The sequence below is a fragment of the Fukomys damarensis genome, unplaced genomic scaffold (assembly GCF_012274545.1).
Source record: "Fukomys damarensis isolate Sample0158 unplaced genomic scaffold, DMR_v1.0_HiC HiC_scaffold_18, whole genome shotgun sequence".
In the NCBI taxonomy this organism is placed as follows: Eukaryota; Metazoa; Chordata; class Mammalia; order Rodentia; family Bathyergidae; genus Fukomys; species Fukomys damarensis.
This window is the reverse complement of record NW_022900930.1, coordinates 46359652-46380455: the sequence shown is the minus strand read 5'-3', so window position 1 is coordinate 46380455 and position 20804 is coordinate 46359652. Positions and strand designations below refer to the sequence as shown.

At 50.0% G+C, this 20804-nt stretch overlaps 1 protein-coding gene across 1 annotated transcript in view; it reads right to left on the bottom strand.

Moving 5' to 3' along the window:
- Positions 1–18652, bottom strand: part of Dpysl2 (dihydropyrimidinase like 2) — a 52564-nt gene extending 33912 nt beyond the window's left edge. The window contains exons 1-2 of the mRNA XM_010623583.3: positions 18564–18652; positions 16789–16973 (exon numbers count right to left, since the gene is read on the bottom strand). Of these exons, the coding sequence (XP_010621885.1) occupies positions 16789–16973; positions 18564–18583 (205 nt within the window). The 5' untranslated portion in view covers positions 18584–18652. The remainder of the gene's footprint in view (positions 1–16788; positions 16974–18563) is intronic.
- Between the last annotated feature and the right edge of the window lie 2152 nt (positions 18653–20804).

The following is a 20804-nucleotide window of genomic DNA, read 5'->3' as shown; positions in this document are numbered from 1 at the left end:
GGGAGGATCAAATCAGCCGCGCAAACTGCAGCTAGATTCAGACAAGGCATGAGGAGCCTGCCGTGGATCTGTCTCCTCCAGGGCTGCGCAATCCCTCCTGCGCCCCCTCCAAACGGGTCCAGAAGGGAAGGAAGGGCCGGTGATGTCATGTGTTGACCAGGCCCAATTTAGAGCCAGCAGAATTTGATGGGTGTTTTCCTCCTAGGAACCTGGACTCAGTTCAAGAACACAGCACAGCACAGAGCGTGACAGCCCCGAGTCTGAGCCGCGGCCACTGTACCAGCGAGTGCTTCCCCTCCTGGCACGGGCAGTGGCTCAATAGTCTTTTTTGTCCCCAGTTGATTAGCAGGACTCTGAATAAAAGCCAGTATATCTGGACACCGGGCTGGGGCCTGACAAGGGACCTGCTGTTCAGGGAGGCTGTAATCAGTCTTTACAACACAGGAGGACAGCGGGTCCAGGCGATGCAAACCCCGCCCAAGGTAAACGTGAGCCCTCGCTCACAATATGCTCTCTCCCTCCTCGGGGTGACGGGGAAGATACAAAGCACAGCCAGGGGACCTCCTCTTCCTGGAAAAGTCCTTTGAGTGCAAAAGCATCACAGTGCCACAGAGCTAGAACACTAGAAAGGGTCGAGAAAAATAAAATCTTCCATGATTCGTCCCATCATCCAAAGATTAACATGTTATCAATATGTTCCTGAATCTCTATACATATCTTTTCCGACCCACTTATAACAAATATATTTTCTTACAGAATAATACTATAGTGGAAGGGTGTGGAAATTATATTTTCATAAATCTCTTATTTTTTTTTAAACAGGTTCTCATTAAGTTGCCTGGGCTACGCTCAAACTTTCGATCCTCCTGCCTCAGCCTCACAAGTAGCTGGGACTGCAGGTGTGCATCCCTGCACTCAGCTCTGTCTATTAATTTTGAAGGCTTTCGTTGGAGACTGTCCTACAGCCCCCGAAAGGGCTTCACCAAGGTCTAAATTGGTCAGCAGGTGACAGGGGCCCACTTCACAAGCCAGCCAGCCCCAGCTTCTTCTCAATAACTCATTTTCTTCTATGCTCAGAAATGACAGCGATCATTGATTTATCATAGTTGCCTCACGCTTACTTTATACAACAGAAATTACATGAAACAGATAGAAATGAAGTCCTGAGCATACGGTTTTATTTTTTTTTCAGCCTACTTGACCCCCTTTAATATTTAAAAGCTCAGGAGATAAAAATAGCTCAATGCAACTTTCATTTGTATTTATTACTTCTTCAGTTCACAATGATTTTAAGCTCCGTGGCAGAATCATCTTTTTCTGCGAAGACCTTGTTCATACCTTTTTTTACTCTTCCTACTAAAGCACTCATCATTTAGTAATGTGTTAAGATTTTAGACTTAAGTGTGTCAACCCTGTATCAAATACTGCAATCCTAATTTTCTACTCCTTGTTTTTCTTTTCATTAGTCTACTGTAATGATGTTTAAAATTTCTATTACTCGATGTCCCCATCTTTTCTGATTTTTGCCTTTGGCAAGATCCAAGCTCAGTGGTTCCACATCTGTCTCCTCTCATCACTCCTCATTTGCTGTTTGACTTTCATTCTTTAATCTACCTGGATGGATTTGCTTATGAAGTAAGCTTAGTTTTCTTTGTTTTTCAAGCGGTTAATAAATCCAGCATAATTCTGTGACTATTTTATCATTTCACTATGGGTATGGACTGCTACCATTTTCATACCCTAAGTTAACAGTACTTTACCACCATAAGGAAGATGTCTTTCCTGCAACTACTCACACACTGTTTTAATTACAATTCTACAGTTTGTTTTAGCACCTAGTCAGTTACGGTCTCCTACTTTTCTTCACTGTGATCTTTTTAATTATGTCCTTGGCTCTTACCCTCTGTTTAATCTTCTACCTGAATATCAAGCAATATAATTGGTTAAATATATAAAAGGGAAAGTAAAAAGAAATCACCTTTTGAGGTTTTGAATTTATAATCTCCAACAAATTGTTTCCTTACAGTACAAAGTCTTTCTACTCATTAAGAGAACTTCCTTTTAACTTAACGTGAAGTCTCCTCTCAGACCCCAGCTGTAAGAACATATTCTTGTAATACTTAGGTATTTTATATTTCATGTTGCCACTGTGAGACCTTTAAATTATATTTTCCACTTGGTTATTTGTGGCATACAGGAAAGCTATTAATTTTATGACTTATTTTTAAACTGGCCATGTTAATAAACTCAGAACAAATATTTTCTTCAGTCAATTCCTTTAACTAGTTAAGGTAAAATGGCAATAATTCTGTTTTCCCTTTCTAATAATTTTCTTGTTTTTCTTGTATTGGGACACTGGTAAAACTTTCGGAACAACAGCAAACAAGAGTGACAATAACAGGCATCTGATCTCTTACTGTTTGTTCAACCAGCCCAGGGCTCCTGTCGAAGGCCCATACCCCAGACGCCTGATGCAAAAAAACATTTAAGACAGTGATTTCTACAAATTTCCAACAATGGAACATCACACCTTTGAGTAACACCTAAGATATTCAATACTAAAGCAGACTAAGTAATGCTAAATAATTTCTGAATTAATCCATTTCTGTTACTATAAGAAAACGCCTGTAGCTGGATAACTTTACATAGAAAGGGGTTTTTGTTTGGGTTTGGTACAGGGAATCAAACTCAGGAACTTGCAACACAGGCTGCCACACCACTGAGCTAAATCCCCAGCCAGCTCACAGGTTTGGAGCGTGCAAGTCCAAGATGGGCAGCCCCAGCAGTTCAGCTTCGGGTCGAGCCTGGCTAACAGCAGGAGGTACCATGGCAGAAGCACCGGTGGGAGAGAAATGACACAGTGAGACAGGAAGCCAGGGAGCCATTCAGAAGTCAGAGCAGCCCTTACAACGATTGGAGCTCTCAGGAACTAACTCAGGAGCCCATGGAACAGCCAGTGCAGAGTCCCCAGCTCTGCGCTCCCTCTGCCTGTCTCGGGGGAGGAGGGCCTCTCATATCCCTTCACCTCCTCTTTCCCAGTTGCATCTGCTACCCCTCTTCCAGGAAGCCCTCCAGGACCACCCCGGTGGAAGCGCAGCCTCTAGACCTTCAGACCTTGCCGCCTACTCATGGACTTTCACCGGTGACTTTCCAGAACCCAGTGACACCTCACTGTCCAAACCTGGCCTACTGACTCCCCATCCAGTCTCCACCCAATTGCGCAGAAGACCTCCACTCCTCCAATCAGGAGCCACCAACACGCAGGAGGGATGGCCTGGGACTCTTCCTCGGGGGCTGAATCTGCTTTCCCACAGCCATGAGGGCCCCACATCAAGGGAAGACCCGAAAGATAAACTCAGAGGAGAAGCTGGCAGCACAGGAGGTGTGGAACACAGAGAGGAAACGGGGACAGGATGGGCAGAGGCAGGGAGTGCAGGATGGAGACAAAGGCTGTGCCCAGCTAAGGACCACACATGGGATTGCGAGCCCCCGTGCAGAGGGGACTGTGGGGCATCCCGGGTGCAGAGGACCACCTCCCACCATGGGGACGGGGAGGAGGCGGGGACACTGAGACCCCTTCAGGGAAGAATCCGGAGGCGCCTCGGAACACAGCTACCACCACGCCCAGCAATTCCTCTCCCAGGCACACGCCCACAAGAAATGAGCAATGTCCACAGAAAGAGCTATCCATACTGTGCACTTTTCTCACAACAGCCCAAAGGGCAGACAACACAAATGCCATCAACGGATGAAGCGATCGTGGTGTCATCTGTACCGTGTTGTGTAATTCAGCCCTAGGAAAAAAATGAAATACTGGGACATATTGCAATATAGGCGAACCTTGAAAATAACATGCTAAAGAAAAGAAGTCAGATACAAAAGCCTACGTATTCTGACTCTATTTAAATGAAATGTCCAGAATAAGCAAACCTCTACAGATAGAAGAGACTCCCTGCTGTTGGTGAGGAACAGGAAGTAGCTGCTAGAGGGTGCAGATTTCTTTTCTGGGATGTGCCCTAGTCTGCCTTGTGCCACTATCACAGAACTTGTACTGAGACTGGTAATTTCCAAAGAACAGGGATTCACTTCCTACAGTTCTGAAGGCTGGGAAGGTCTAGGTCAAGGGGCTGATCTGGCCAGGCTTCCTGCTGGGTCATGCACGCACCACAGGTGGGAGAGGAGGTCGGGCTTCTCCCTCACCGGAGCCCACTCCCGAATCAGGGCATCAAGTACCTCAGGAGGGCAGAGTCCCCATGATCCAGGGATCCCACCTCCATCCTGTGGCCTTGAGGATTGAGTCTTGGATGCACGGGGGACACATTCACCACTGCAGGGAGGAGAGATCGCTCTGAAATTAAGACAGTGGTGGTGGCCACACAGCTTTGTGAATATACAAAAAGCCACTCGATTGCACGTTTTAAAAAGTAAATTGCATAATATAAATTATATCTAGGTTTTAGGGGGAAATGTCGAAAGCATTAATATAGTTCATAGAAGCCTACACAGAAAGAAAAGACAAGTCGGGCGGGAAGGGGAGGGAGGGTGAAACCCTAAACTGGCAAGACTCAGGATCTTTTTGAAAACCCCTGAGGAAATCCCTAGAGAGAAGCAGGAACAAGCTGACTCTTGCAAATTTCCCTAAAGAGAGAGAGAATCAAGAGAAGAAAGAGTCCAGCTAGTGCCTGAAGCTGGAAAACAACCAAGGAAAAACGACATTTCCTGGTACAACCATCAGTCACCAGTGGCGAGGAGAACTGGACACAGGGGCTTGAGGCAGACGGCCTGAGCATCCAACCGTCTCAGAACCTAGAAGCCCAAACGTGGTCAAGGGACGAGGGTCAGCGAGCAGAACTGCCTGAGGACCTCCCGTCCCCTCGGGAAGAGAAGCTCTGCTTTTCCACAGTCAGCATCCCAGGCCACTCTGGTGAAAAGGCCGCCCCAACCTAAGTACAGTCTCAGCACCCAGAGGGGTGCGCACACCTTCCTCAGCCTGCTCCAGACCCCCGAGTCCCCCACGGACCGCACCAGAAGGGGCGAACACACTGCACACCACCCACCTTCCAAAATCCGAAGCACTAACTCAGCAAAGTGAACCCTCCTCTTCCAAAGGCAGAAAATTTCCATGGCTCCTCGGATGTGAATGTGTCCCCAAAAGTTGAAAAAGAATTCCCCAAAGTTCATGTGTATGAAATTTAACCTCCAAATCCATACATTAATGGTATCTGGAGGTGGGGCTTTGGGAGGTGATTACAATAGATAAGTCCCGAGCGGCTTTATAAGAAGGAGAAAGTGGGGTGTGATGGTGCTCCCTGTAAGTTTGAGCCCAGCCTAAGCAAGTTAGCAAGAGCCTGTCCCAACATTAAAAATGAAACAGGGTGGGGATTGCAGTTTAATGAAAAAAGGCCCTGGGTTCAAGCCCCAGTACCGCAAAATAATAATAATAAGAGGAACAGAAACCTGAGCTGCCGCACCTGCTCTGCCCTGCCACGTGGCACCCTGTGCCATCTTCTGATGCAGCAAACAGGTCCTCACCAGAGGCCGGCACCGCGCTCCGCAACCTCCCAGCTTCCAGACCTGTGAGCCAAATGCACCTTCGTGCTTAGTCAATTACTCAGCCTGTGGAACTCAGTCCTAACAGAAAGTGGATCAAGACAGGAAGGAACTCGCCAATAGACAGGGCCAAACGCACTTAGCAAGCAAAGAAATTCAGGTGGCGGTGACGATTTCTCTCCGAACATCATCAACAACCCTACCCCGCCCCCGCAAATAAATAGCACTTCAGAGCTGCCCTGAACATGTGGATTGATTGCCAAGGACAGAAGCATGAGACGACTCGGACGACAAACAGGACAGCTGAGGGACTCATCCCAAAACAAATCACCCGACCTGCAAATGCCCCAAAATGAACCTTCCAATATCGGGGTGCCGGGAGCAAAGCCTCGCCGTCGGGGGAGGGCTGGGCTGGCGGCCCCTCCCCCTAGAGTACCCGGCCACCCCCAGCCCGCGCAGTGACCTCATCAGGCAAGAAAAGGTCCTGACAACAGAGAAGATGAAGACCAACGTAGGGCACCTTGCCTGAGCTGAGACCTGAATCCCAGCTCCATGAAGATGTGTCCCAAGAAAACCAGGCTTCAAATTATTTCCATTGCACCCCAGTGTTTCCCAAGAGGGTCCTGGATTAGCTCCAAGGAACAAAACAATGCCCAGAAAGCAACTCCAGCCCTGACACACTGTTTGATTTCCTTCCCCGTCCTGCAACCCGAACGCCATCATGACTAGGGTGTTTCCCCGCCAGACATGGGAACAGTGGGGCTCAGGAACCTCCAAGAGGCTCCACCCCACAAAGGGACTGAAGAAATGAGGAAAGAAGAGACCCAGGCAAGGACAGAGATGCCGGAAGCGACCTGCGGGATGGCTCAATCTGGCCCAGCATGGAAAGGGACCTGGGTCTCCCGGAAGAGGCACATGGACCGCGTCTGTTCCTCCTCCCGACTGCTCTCCAAATGCCCCTCGGGTGCAGGGGAAACGTAGGTCAGCGCACCAGGCTCCTGCTGGGAGAGCAGGGACAAATGACAGAGCCCGGTGTCAGGGAGCCTCTCCCCTCGGTATGCAGTGCCTGTCCACTTCCCCCACACACCACAGAATAAGGGACGTCAGAAGTGACAGCTGCATGAAAGGGCAGGAGGAAGCTTTCATGGCAGGAGCCTCCTGGGGCTGAGGGTGGACAGAGGCCGACGCTGGAGGGCAAACTCAAGGCTGAGTCTGGGGTGTCTGTAAATCACCCAGCACAGGGCTGGGCACAGAGCAGCATTCATGGGCGCTGTGAATTGTTAAGGAGTAAACATCATGCAGGATCTGCCTGTGCCCTTGGCCCAGATCCATCCCCTCTTAGGAGGAGGATGGAATCACTCAGGACAGGATCCTGCCCCTGCCCAGAGGGTAGTACCAGGCAAACCCACTTCAGAGCCAGGCAGGGGACGAAGGAACTGAATCCAAGGCCCTCGGAGGAGGCAGGAGGCTGGCATCTAGGTGGCCTGGGACACCTGAGGCACTGCCGGCCCCGACCCATCGTTAGCGGCACACAGAGGTGCATCTGCCTGCCGCTAGTACTGTGCCCTCGCTGTGACTTTCGGCAGGTTTCCCATTCAAACTGAAGCAAAAGTTGCATTTCCTCCTAAACACGAAGCCCCCTTCCCTGGACTCCAGCCCCTCAGGGACCCCAGTTCGGACCGACTCTCCTTCGACACGAGGTCTGTTCTGCCTGCTTTATTAGACCCCATGATTTGTGCTGCTGGTGAGCTAAGGCACGGAATAAATAACAACGGTTTTCCAGCTGAAGGAGACAAGCCTGCCATGTGCCGATCAATGGAAAAGGCGTGTTTGCTGGCCTGGAGTAGGGTAGCGACTGGCACTTTCATCTCTGAGGAGTCCTCAGGGCCCCCTAGGCTAACTCTTCCAGGCAGGAAGCCCCAGCTTGAGGTATTCCCAGCATCCTGAGGGCCTCTCCCAAGCCTGCTCCCCGCTGTCAGGCCCGGGGTGACTAAGTGCTTCCTCACCCGGAACACCCATTGGGGAGGAATTTATCACCCAGGCTGCCGAGGAATGACCCTGCTGTGCACAGGATGCTCCCTGAGGAATGGAAACATCTCACAGCCTCCCAAGGAGCCCACTGCGAAGAACAGAGGGGCCGATCACCCTGCAGCAATGAATAACTAGAGCTCTGGCCTCGCGATAATTCCCTAGCAGGCTGAGAGTTCAAATCTAGCAAGAGGTATACACCCAATGAGCTGCTTCCCAGTGGCACTGCCTGACACCTGCAGGAGCAGATGTGCTGTCAAGAAAACTTAGGCCCCAAATTATCCAGAGGTCATTGGGAGACAGGCAGGTGAAAGGTGATTTGCTATTTTTTGTAGTTGCTTTTCCTGCTGTGTTCACAATGCACACTTCCTCTACACGGCTTGGAAACTAAACAAGCCTTATGGCATGTGGTCAACTCCATCCTCAGCATAGCAGAGATGACCTGAGGATGGACAGACCAGAGAGGCCAAGGGTAGATAGATGATCAGAGGGGATGACAGAGGACTGATCGTTGATAGGTAAGCTGGACGTGTGATTAAACAGATTAGAGGTGACAGGGAACAGGGATGGCTGCATCCGGTACCGACACAGACATCAATATAAAGAGTACGTAGGTATAATACGTAGACAAATATACACTAAACTACATGGCAGAGTGAATGTTTGTGTCTCCTAAAAATCCTAGCCCCCCAGGTGGGGATATTAGGATGTGGGGGCTTGGAGGTGATGAGGGCCCAAAGGGCGAGCCCCATGGCGAGGACGCTGTGAGAGGACAGCTCTCCATAGTCCAGAAAGTGGGTCACCACCAGATGCCACATCCAGTGACTTCCTCGCATCCCAAACAGTGAAAAACACATTTCTGCTGCTTAAAAGCCACCCTGTGTATGGTACTTTTGTTGTAACGGCCCAAACTAAAATGGTATAGATTAGATAGAATGAAGAGATTAAACAGATGCAAGAGACCGGGCGCACACCTACCACAAGCGTCACAGTGCAGGGTCACACTGCTCATTTGTAAATGGCATGGCCCAAAAACACCTCACTTACTTTGTATATATCCTAAGAAGTAAAAGTCGCTTGTCTCCCTTTTAAAAGGTATGGCGATTGCCACCTAAACACACAACAGAATGAGCCTGTTCAGATAGAAAGCACTAAAACAGGCAAATACACTGAGGTCTGCTCCTTGGGCGCTCCCTCCTGCCGCATGGATCTCATTCTCTGCAGCGTGGGTCCAACAATCCCCACAGCCTCGAGAGAGGGGCTGGGACAGATCTGAACGTTGCCCTAAGAGTCCCTGATTCTATGTTATTACCAGAATCTTTTGATTTCTTCCTCACAAGCTCCCCACAAGGAAGGATTCCAGTCCTGCCCTATCATTAGAGGCAGATTAGGTCATAAACACTACTGATTCAACCTAAAGACCGCAGGGTTTGCTGCAGGAACCAGCACAGCAGGTGGCCCACAGGACAGGACAGCGACCCACATTCCAGCGCCACGCTGCCTTCCCCACCACCGCCTCCCACCCGACCATCGGCCCTCTTCCTGCTCACCACTGCCTGTCCCACTTACTCCAAGTCCTAACCAGTGCCCCAGTAGGGGATTAGCCAGGCACAGCATTCCGGGTCGCCAAGACAGGAAGAGAAGGCTCAGCCCCACTCCGCTTCACAAGTTCCTGCAGGACCCTTGATTATCAAACCCACCCCAAGCCAGATCCCAGCAGTAGAGCCCCATCCCTTCACCAAGAGGACAGCAGGGAGCATAGAAGGTGCAGGGCGCATATGGCTTTGGTGATCCTCAGCCCTTGCTTATTTGGTTTCACCGGAAGTCCAGCTGCTGGAATAAGCTCTGCGATCCAGGGTGCTCAACACCAGCCATCACCTGGCAGCTCTCAAAATGACCAGCCAGGACAACAGGTCAGGGTCCTGGTGTCTGTATTGTGTTAAAATGCCCAGGGGATTCTACCATGCAGTCATGGTTTTCAATGCCTGCCCAAGCTCCTTACAAAATTCCCTTCCCTGGAGGGGCCCCTGCTACATCCTCTCTATCATTAGGGGAACATTTAGTCACATTCAAAGAGAGCTGCCTTCCCAATGGGCTAACCAGAAAGAACCCTTAATTTCTACTCACTGTAATTCCCCTTTATCATTAACCATGGCAGTTAGGGCTGGATAAAAGCAAGGAATCTGAGTACATGGTTTCACCCAAAAAGAGAAGTCAGAAACAGGGCTCTCAAAAGCCAATGAAATAAGTAAATGACCCAGTCTTTCTTCCTTTTTTTTTTCTTTCTTTCTTTTAGCACAGGGGATTGAACCCAAGGACTTTGCATTGAGCTACCTCCTTAGCTCTTTTTTTTTTTTTTTTTTTTTTTCTGAGACAGGGTCTCACTACGTAGAGACTGACCTGGAACTCACCATGTAGCCCAGGCTGGTCTCGAATTCACAGAGATCCTCCTGCCTCAGCCTCCTGAGTGCTAGGATTACAGGCGTGCGCCACCATGCCAGGCAGCTCTTTTTATTATTAATGCATTTATTTTGAGAAAGGCTCTTGTTTAGTTGCCCAAGTAAAACTCCAATGCGCAATCCTCCTGCCTCAGTCTCCCCAAGGTCCTGGGATTACAGGCATATGCCACCACACCTGGCAATAAGTAAGTGTCATTTCTCAAGGGAGAAAAAGAGGGAATAGGGAAGAGGGGCCCTTAATGCAGTGACCTGGAGCAGGAGCCAAGGCCGGCGACTCCCTGAAACAGTCCATGTTCCCTTTCAAACCTGTGTCCCATTCATTTTTTTAAAAGGGTGCAACTTCACAGGAGAGTACCCGTCTCGTCTGAGGCTCTGGGTTCCATCCCCAGTGTGGCCAAATAAATAAATAAACAAATTTTTAAAATGCAGAAAGCTTACCGTGATGGGCACATCTGCAAAGCAAAACAAAGAGAAGCAGCCCAGGCCTAAGCAGGGAAACTGAAACCCATCTCCCTAGTTCCCGCCCTGAGCAGGTAGTGAAGGAAGACTCAGTGTGGTGAGCAGCTTTCCTAAGGGACTGGCGGGTCTGCCCCGCTTACTAATCCCGGTGTCCCCTACCACTCAGCATGGGGAAGGTCGGCCTCGGAGGAAGGCAGGAGGAAGGAAGATGTGCTACAACGGCCACGAGGCAGGAGGCATCCCTGCTTCTGGGGGCCCCCACAGATCCCATCCCCACTGGCCCACCCAGCTGGATAGTCAAGCCCAGCACAGCACCCTTTGCACAGCGCGCATGCTGGCCCTCCGGGAAGTGCTGCTGTGTCTCAAGGGGCCTCCTCTGCTCCGCTCCTCCATTCTGCACAATGCCGGGCATGCGGGAACCGGAGTGAACAGAATCTTCCAGCCCAGCCACTCGGCACCAGAATTCACACAATGACCTGGGAGCCAGGCATCCCCTACCAGAGCGCTTGTGTCCTTAGGTGAAACATGGGACCTCGCCGGTGCAGAGGACAGGAAGAGGTGCAGAGAGGAAGCCCACACGGATGGCCCGGTGCAAAACGTGGCGTTCAAATCGCCAGACCACAGGCGGATTCTTCAGCCTGGACTTGGAAACTTAGTCTGATGCGGTCGGTGTTTCTATAAACACTGTCTAACCCTACTCAGAAGAAAGCTTCGCAGGGAATAATCAAAGTATCAATTACAGACGCATTCCCAGGACAGCGTGCGCGCTCACACACACATGCCTGCCATGACAGCAGCGACCCCAGATGCCGCGTGGGTGAAGAAATGACGAGCCTGGGACGTACCACAGTGGCACTCCTGAACCACGTCCCCTCAGGAAGCCTCCACGCCTTTCTCCGGGCCTCCTCCTCCACGGGGAAGCTCGAAGAGAGAGCCGAGTCCTCCACCATCACTGAGGTGGACCGGAAACAAGTCTCCTGGCAATTCATTCAGTCGGTCAGTCAGTCAGCCAGCAACCCCCAGGCACTAATGACTCTTGGCAGTGAGATTCACTGCTCCAGGAGAGGGGCAAGTGGGGAACACAAAAATAAAACAGTGGATTGAACCAGTGTGAGGCTGTGTGCCACAGGGATAGAAGTCTAGCTTTGCCGAAGTGCAGAGAAGGGGCTGGGAGCCACGTATGCTGCGCCACCTCGGGCCCTGAGGATTCACACAGGCAGAGGAGACACCGGAGCGCACCCTGGCTGAGGTGACAACGTGGGGCAAGCCTGGGGCTGCAGGCCCGGAAGACACTGTGCAGAGCTGACACTGGGCTGCATTCTCCAGGGAAGAGGGAGCCACTGAAGGCTTTAGAGGAAGGAGGTGGCGTGGGCACAGGTACATGGAGAATGTGCACGCCACAAGAGCTGCAGCTGGACTCCAGTAAGAGCCAGCCAAGGGCAGAGATGCAGGGTGCGAAGGAACAGGTACAAGAGGCAACACAGAGAAGAAACCCATTTGGTGAGGCCGGGGTCAAGGGGCTCTGAGGTTTGAGCCAGGACCACACCAGCAGCAGACCACTGGGCGTCTGCCTGGGCACACAGGTATGCTCAAAATATATACAGCAAATCTACAAAACATTCTTAAACGTATCACTGCTGCCAATCCCTGTAGAATACCCCCTTCCTTCTAACACACTCATCCCGTCGTTCCTACACTTTCTGCAACAGCTCTGAAGCCCTCTTTCATGAGTGTCTTGAGTTGCACTGTTCTTGATGCCCTGAATGGATTCAAAATGTTCACCTTTCAAGGTCATTTTGACTTTGGGGAAGAGCCAAGTGTGGCACAGTGCCAGATGCGCTGCATAAGATGATAGCAGAAACTGCCATAAACACTTTGAATCGGCCAGGCGTGGTGACACACGCCTGTAATCCCAGCACTCGGGAGGCTGAGGCAGAAGGATCACTGTGAGTTCGAGACCAGCCTGGGCTACACAGTGAATTCCAGAGCAGTCTGAACTACATAGTGAGAACCTGTCTCAAAAAACAAACAAACAAAAAAAAAAACCCACTTTGAATCAATTCAGGACACTAAAGCAACTGTGAAAAGATGCTCTCAAAGGACAACTCTCAGGAGGGCTTCAGAAGTGGCAAAAATGATGGACTAAGTATGTTCAAAGCCAAAAGGAGTATTTTAAAGGGCATTAATAGCAATGCTCTTCTTTTACTATAATCAATTTTTTTACATTTTTATTTCATCATTTGCCATAATCCTGATCACATCTCATAGCAGGATGAATATATCTGAAGCACAACCAGGGAGCTGCACCTAGAGAAGCAACAAGTCTAGAACTCAGGAGCAGGGGCCAATTCTGAAGATCAAATCTCACCTCGGCTACAAGGAGCCACCTCAGGGGAAGCCTAGAGCTCAGGATGGCAGAAACAGCCCTCAGAGCGTGGCTCCTGGACTTGGGGGTCTCCAGAGAGCTGTACAGATGGCCTCTGGACCTGCAGTACAACTAAACATGGATCCAAAATAGTTTTACAAAACCTTGTTTCTTTACCAACATGTGCAGGTTTTTTCTGTCACTATTACAGTCACTCATACAGTACACCAGTGATGCACACTACACTGAGATTGTAAGTGATCTAGAGATTATTACAAGGATCCATCCTCAGGGACCAGAACATCCTCAGATTTTGGTGTCCTGGCAGGAGAGGCGTGGTCCTAGGACCCACTCCCACAGGGATGAGTGCAGAACTCATCTTTTTTTCATAGTCTTCATCTTATCACAGATCTAGCTCAGTCTAGCCAGACTGAGATCTAGCTCAGTCAATATTCAAAATTGCTCTGGAACATAGATGTCAAGCACCAGACATCTATGTTCCCTCAGCTACAACTTAAAAGGACAGGCAAGACTTCAACTTAGACACCAAAGAGAATCAAAGGGGTAAAATAAGCAAAAGTAAGTCTATCCTCAAATTCCCAGAACTCACCAAGTGCCGACAACAGCTTTGCAAGTGTCTCGGACAAGCATCAGGTTAAAATACAGATTCACAGTCCCCCCAGCACATCCTCTGCTGCAATAGGTTGCCCAGCATGTGTGACACATTCCAAGTGACACCAGGACACTTCGCGGGCCTGGAGGACCCAGTTTCAGTGAACACCCAGGTCAGGCCGTCGGGGCCGCTTTCCTCTGGCTCAGTGGGAAAAAGAGAGCACCAGAATGTCACACAAAGAGAAGGCACTCCACACAAGAGGGACAGACGGGGACTACCATGCCTGCATGCTCCCCACGGGGCAGGGACCATGCCAGAGCAGCCACAGTTGGCCTTGGTGACAACCTTTCTCCTTCCACAGCTGCGGCACCAGGATGAAGGTGGCACAGCCAGAGACAGCACACTGGGGCTGCAGGTGTGTCCCGTGACTGTCACCTCCCCTGGCACACAAGGTAAGTGTCAGCAAGGACTGCCCTCACCTCTGACCTCAGGCTTCTCCTTGGCAAAAGGGACGTCACTGCTCCCCCGCTTCCTGGGCACTCTGCGATCCTAAGGCCCATCATCTTTTCCCCAAACACCATCTCCACCACCTCCAGATGGCACCTGCGGGCTTCACCTGGAGGCTCTGCTCACCATCCCCACGAGGAAAGGGCAAAGCCCGGCCCCTGCCCTGCTCCGGCTGCCCCACAATGCCCCACTGTGCAGCATTCGGGGACAGGCTCTGTCCGGTGGTGATAACATTATTTTCTACCACGAATGTGTCATCTTTTCTCAGCTGCATTCTCCCCCGCAGGTAGAAATGGAGCCCCTGGCCCTGGGAGACACACAGCCAGGAAGATCCCAGCTGAGGATGCCTCTGCTGGTACAGGCGACAACCGGAAAAGAGAACACGTGGTCTCCACACCAATTTACGTCAAGGGCTTATTTCGGCAGGAGTACATTGGATGTGAACCTGAGTCTGTTCAAAACACCCTAAGCATTTCTCCCTGGCTTCAATATGCATTTTTTTAAAATCCTGGTCTTGTCACAGGCAGGTCGTATGGAAGTTGCATTAAATTCTTCCCTAGGCAGGGCCCCCTTGTCGGCACAAGTCCCAGCCCCTCACTCACTTGCAGCAAAGCAGAAGGTACTGCAAGCGTGCAGAAGACAGAAGAAAGTCCCGACTTTCCTCATCTGTCTCATGACTGCTCCTGCCTCCAGGAAAGCTTTTTTATTTGCAAGAGAAGTTAGTGGTTCCCACAGGCCAGGATAGGGACGGTGTGCAAAGCATGGCGACTCTGAGCGCACACCGCCACCCCTGCTTACTTCTGTTCTCCCCGTTTGCCCGATGAATCCCCTCCTCTCCAGCCTAGCGGACTGCATCACAGAGACGCACCAAATGCCATCGCACACTGCCTCAGCAGGCAGGACGGGGCGGACTGCTGGCTCCCTGTCCTGAGGCTCTGCCCACAGGGGCATCTGCTCCTATTCCGGGCTCCCTGGACGCCCCTCATCCCTGCACAGAGGGGCCCAAGGCAGGCATGGGAAGAAGCTGTGCCAGCAGTGGAAGCTCGGGTCAAGTGCAAAGAGTAAAGGGGCACAAGCAGGAATCCCTGGGAGGGGAAAACGGGCTCACGGGGCCTCCCAAGGCACAGGCCCTTCAGTGCCTGCCAGTAATCCAGGTGCACTGGATTAAGGGGCCAAACCTGCCTCTGTACTTGGTACATCACCCATGGGGAGCTGGGTGGGCATTCCTGGTGCAGGTGAGCTGCCGAGACTGAGAAGGTGACCTGTCCAAGGTCACACAGCAAGTGGCTTCCTCCCCAAGGGCTCCCACGGGGCAATTCCTCCACAGACAGACGTCACCAACCCCTCACTCAGGAAATACCGCATATGGCTTCCTGACCCTCTGACCAATGCCAGGGTCCTCAGGGCGTCCATCTGAACTCAGAAGTGAGGCCTTCCAGTCTGACACTACCTCATCTGTGCTTCTCCCAGCTTAGGATACCTCAGCTGCCGCCCAGAGGCAGGAGGCAAATCCCCACTCCTGAGCCACCAGTGCCCCAGCCCCAGCCCCCAGGGTGCATACCGGGCCCTGAGAAAAGCACCCATGAGGGCTAGGAGCAAGGCCTGCAGCGAGGCAGAAGTAGGGAAGCTGTACTTGGAGGCGGTCAGGAGGAAGCGTAAACCAGACAGAGGAAGTTGTTCCCGTGTGTCAGACACTGAAGACCAGCACAGGGGTGAGCAGAGAACTCCGACTGGAGGGGACAGCAGGCAAGGCTCCTCCAACTCAGATAACACAGGGAAGATGCTTCTCGACAGCCCTGAGCCCAGGGAAGACAACCGTGGCTGAAAGACGCCCAGAAGGACAGGCTTCCTGAAGGCAGACACAGCCAAGATCTTCCTACTCTGCCTGACCCTATCCTGAACCCTGCCGTTAGCTTTTCACAAACGACAAGTGGTATGCTGACTTTCATTCTTGGATAAAATCTATTTTCTAAAGCGTGTCTCTGGTGGGCCACCGGGCAACATGTCCCTCTCCTCAAATCCAGAAGGACCTTTGCAAAAAGTTCTGGAAGCTGAGCATTCACAATAAGCTCTAAACTCCCGCACTGGGTTCAGAGCCTGCACTTCCGATTTGACTGCACAGGAAGCAATCTATGAAGGGCACCCAGCTGTGGGAGCCATCACTTTTCACAGCCAAAGGATGAACAGCAGCGGGTTTAGCTCCAAGCACAGCTGCACGAGTTCACATCCCACCCAGCTGGAAAGTGTGCTTGGATCAGCGGACTGGAGGGTCCTGGTTCAATACTTCTCTCACTACATCCCAAGTCCATTCTGAAAAGCACACTTAGGATTTATTTTTCTGATACTGGGGATTGAACTCAGGGCTTTGTGCATGCTAGGCAAGCACTCTAGCACTGAGCTACATCCCCAACCTAGGAATTTTTTTTTAATCAAAATCAAACATTTGGAGCAAAATATCAAAACTCATGCTTTTGAAGATGCCTCTTCCAAATGCTTTCTCTTCACAACCAAATCACATTTGGGAGTCATGGAAGACAAAAGCCCTCAGGCAGAAAAAATAAGAAGCCATTCTTCTTATCCTGCCAAGATTCCCTAGAACTGTACTCTCAAGTTCAACTGCAGGACTCGAAGTTGGACAGGAAATAAGGATAAGGAGATGAGACAGATTATTTACCCACCCAGACCCTTATTTAGTAGGTCAAACCACTGTCCAGACGTCAACCTTAGAATACAGCATCAACAAGGCAGACTCATTTTCACATGCCACAGTTCCTTAGCACCGCAATGAGGGCGCTGAAGCTCCTTACTGATCATGGTGGTGCCCCCGGCCAAGGCCGCCTTGGTCCCCTGGAAGAAGTCATCGGCAGAAGTCATTCCCTGGTCGGGCATCTGGAACCGAGTGTGGACGTCAATCCCTCCGGGGATCACCATTCTGGAGTGAGCCTCGATGGTCTTCACTCCTCCAGGCACAATCAGGTTTTCTCCTATTTGCCTAAGCAAAGAGAGTGGTGATCAGGGCAGCCATAGAAGTGTGGAATCCAGCAGGATCGGACGGCCACCCTCCCTAAGCTGCTATGTGCCATGGACTGTTGTGATTCCTCGCAGAAGCGTTCCCCACTCTTCACCCTCAAATAAGAGGCTATGCCAAGTAAACCAGAAAACAAAACTTACATAAGGCACCAGAGGCCCCATTCAAGGCTGATACCCAGGCCCGCAGATATTAAGATAAACCATTCAGCCAATCACCCAGCATCAATTGGGCTGCGCGTTCTAAACCTTCAATTCACCACATCCTTCCCGCTACAGGGAACATCAGAAAGGGTGGAGGTGGAAGTGGAAAGTGAACAGAGCAAGGTGAGGGAAAAAAAAGTGAACATGGTAACTGCCACAATCTCAAAACGTGGAAGCAGGTGTCCAGCGATTCAGACAACAAAAGCAGAAAAATAAAATATTCATCACACTGGGGGACATGAGTGATTCCTGAGTTTGTACAAGTATTTGTACCGTATCTTTCTACCAATTTTTCAGAAATGAAAGTTAATCAGAGAGGAACTGATCAAAGTGCTAAGACACAGGAGGGCAAATGAACACAGTGCAAAACGCCGCGCCCCTCCAGGCCAGATTGGCTCGGGCTGTCTCTCACTGGGCACGGAAATGGAATAAGAAAGTCACGGCACTGGAGAACCCAGGGCTGAGACCGTCACCAGCAAACACATGGAGAACACATTAAGTGTGGAAATGTTAAAACCTATTTTAAGTTCATAAATCAGGGTGTGAGCTTTCAGGCAACAGTCACTGCCCCTCCAGTTTTCCACTGCTCCCGGCTGCTGCTAGCACTTGATGAATGCTGCTTATTTCAAAGAGGTCGCTGGCTGCAGTGTTTGTCTTAAGCAAATGCGCTGCTTCTCCAGAGCCTGCAAGGAACCCCAGGAGGAAGGGCATGGGGACACTGGTACACACTTAGCTCCTTTAGCTCCCAGGGTCCACACTCAAAACAGCCCTGCCCCCCATAACATAATACACAATAAACACAGGGGCAGCCTTATTTGTGCTGGTTGTCACTTAAAGAACGAAACCTAAAATTCCCCCAGGGTTAGGCAGTAATTTGTCTGTGTTACTCAGTAATTAACTCGGTATACTTCTGTGGTTCCTCCTACTTGGACTTAATCAGGCCCCTTCTGATTCAGAAAGCAGATGAGCTTTCTTGATAGGAGAGGCTGTGTCTGCCTCCTCCGGTTGGACAATCCATCCCAAAGAACTCCATTCCAGAGAAACCCTTCACATATTCAACGTATCACAAACCAAGTATTCAAGCTGGCAACAAGAAGATGTTGTGTCACCTCTGCTAAAAATAGTAAATTACATAATGCATAATGCAATGTGTGTGCAGGAACTGACTGTGATTTCCCTAAATCTCAATCTAGAATTCATTAATTACCACCAATCAAAATGGGCTTAAAACAGCACTCAACTGGCCGCTCTCTGAGTCAGGAAAGCCCAAGAGACACTTGCGAACAGTAGCTAGGGTTCGGGCACACTGGGTCGCACGGACACATGGCAGCGAGTAAGAAGTCACACTTACTTGATCAGCCCGTCCTCCATGTAGATGTCTGCATAGAATGACTGGTCATCGTTAACGATTTTACCACCCTTGATTAGAAGACGATCGCTCTGCAACGAAGAGGCAGTAAGGTCACGATGCATACCGGACCTACGAGAAACACGGTTCCAAAACAACCGAGGGCACATTTTTACCACTCGAAAGTGTCGGCTGAAATGAGCCCACGGGGAAAGTTGGGTAACAGAGGTGAACCTGTACACAGCAACCTGTTCATCATGTGAATCCACAAACTACCTCTTCCTAACAGACCTTTGATCCAAAAGCAAAAGAGGGGGCCAGGGCTCACTGAAGAGCAGTGGAAACACTTTGGATAAAGATAATACTTTTTAAATGACTTCTGGCTCAACTTCATTTAAAAAAAAAAAAACAACACATACACACACACATAGGAAAGTCACAGCTTGGCAAGATCTGTGTGGGGAAAAATTGACCAAAAGTCTGTTGTCATGGGATCTGCTACACAAATACACTTAGTTCCACCCTAACGAGGTTTCAAAGCCATATGTCACTTTGTATTTGCATTTATCTTTGGGGTTAGTCATAGCAAGTGTATTACGGTTGAGAAGGAACAGAAAAAAATACCATTTTTAACTAATCAAGAAAAGGGTGAAGTTTTATCAAGAAGTAGATGACCTGGCCAATTTAAAATCTAATGCCACTGTAGACTGATGCACTTATATTTTAACTGATGATATCGGTGCAAATAAAACAAAGAGAAAAAGCTGCATATTAATTAGGGCCAAGAATGAAACAGAAATGCCACACTATGACTCAGGGTTATCTCAAAGACAGTATTCCTGGTGAGATGGAATGCGAACACCGTGTCCTAAATAGGCACCTGTACTATTTCTAACTGGATTTATGCTTCAGAAGTTGAGCCACATATTGCCCTTTTAAAACTCAGCGTGTTTCAAAGGACACTGTTCCTCTTGACAATGGAAACCCGAACACTCAGTAACAAAACAATATTCTCAGCAAGTGCTATTTATATTCAACAGAAAATTGTAGAAAATCCTTAAACTAGATAAGCTACCAGACAGCAAGGGGAAAGACATATTTACATACAAATACACACACAGCTAGGTTTAGGAAGTTATTTATTGTTTCTCTGACCTACTGAAGAACAGGTCGTTTTAATTCTGTACACTGTAGAGTTTTCCATGTTGATGTTGACAATGGAAAGTCAAATGGAAGTGAACTACAATTCCTGCACCTATGTACGGTAAATGTAAGGACTTTTACAAATTCCCGAAGGGAATTTCTGAGCCTGCCATAGCAGGCTCAGAAAAAATCTGAGGTAGCTGGAACAGGATTCTTATTACTGCCAGGAAACTGAGGCTGAGACAGATTAAGCCTGCCGTGATCCCTCCTCCTGTCCCACATCCGGAGCTTCCAAAACATGGGAGATTAGACACCTGCCCCCTCAGTCACTTCAGGACCAAAAATCTCCAACACAGCATCAAGCCGAGGAAAAAGTGAAATATCCCAGTCCCGCTCGCTCCAGGGCCTTCTAGAAGTCTTCTTACATAAGAGGCTGGTCATGGTGGGGGAGGGAAGGAAATCATGTACAGGTCCTAGGATAATGCAAACAGATTTTTTTCAAGAGTGAAGGGGGCGCTATTTTAAAAATCTATCTTGTTGATTATTTGCCTAATTTTTTTCCCCTTCCCATCCTGTTAAAACGAAACCGCCCTGTTCATTCAAGAAGACAGCGAATTATCTTCGCTTGCAGGAAATTTGCTCCCTACCCCCACTCCCCAGACGCCCTCCAGCGCCGTGAGCCCAAAATGTTGGGTCCCCCGTGCCCAGCCCTTGGAGGTCTGGGGTTTTTTGCCTTCCAGAAAAAGCCAGTACCCATCCTGGCTGAAGAACAGCCTCGCTCATCCTAGAAAATCCGAGCACACGCCCCTCCCTGGTGCATTTGTTCCCACATCTCTCCTGCGTATGGGTGTGTCCCTGTGCGCAGAGAGGAAGCAGGGTGCCAGGGGCCAAAGACACAGCCAGAGCGAAAGTGCGCCCTCAAATCCAGCCCTAAAACACATCTTGAATGCTTGGAAGCTTCTTTCGTGTCCGCGTCGGCCCTAGGTTCCACCCTGGAATCAGCTGGCCAGTGGCTACTGCACGGCATTATATAACAATGAATTCCCCGCCGTCCCTCCCTCCCTCCCTCCCTCGGATTCATGCGGGGACGGTCAGAATAGG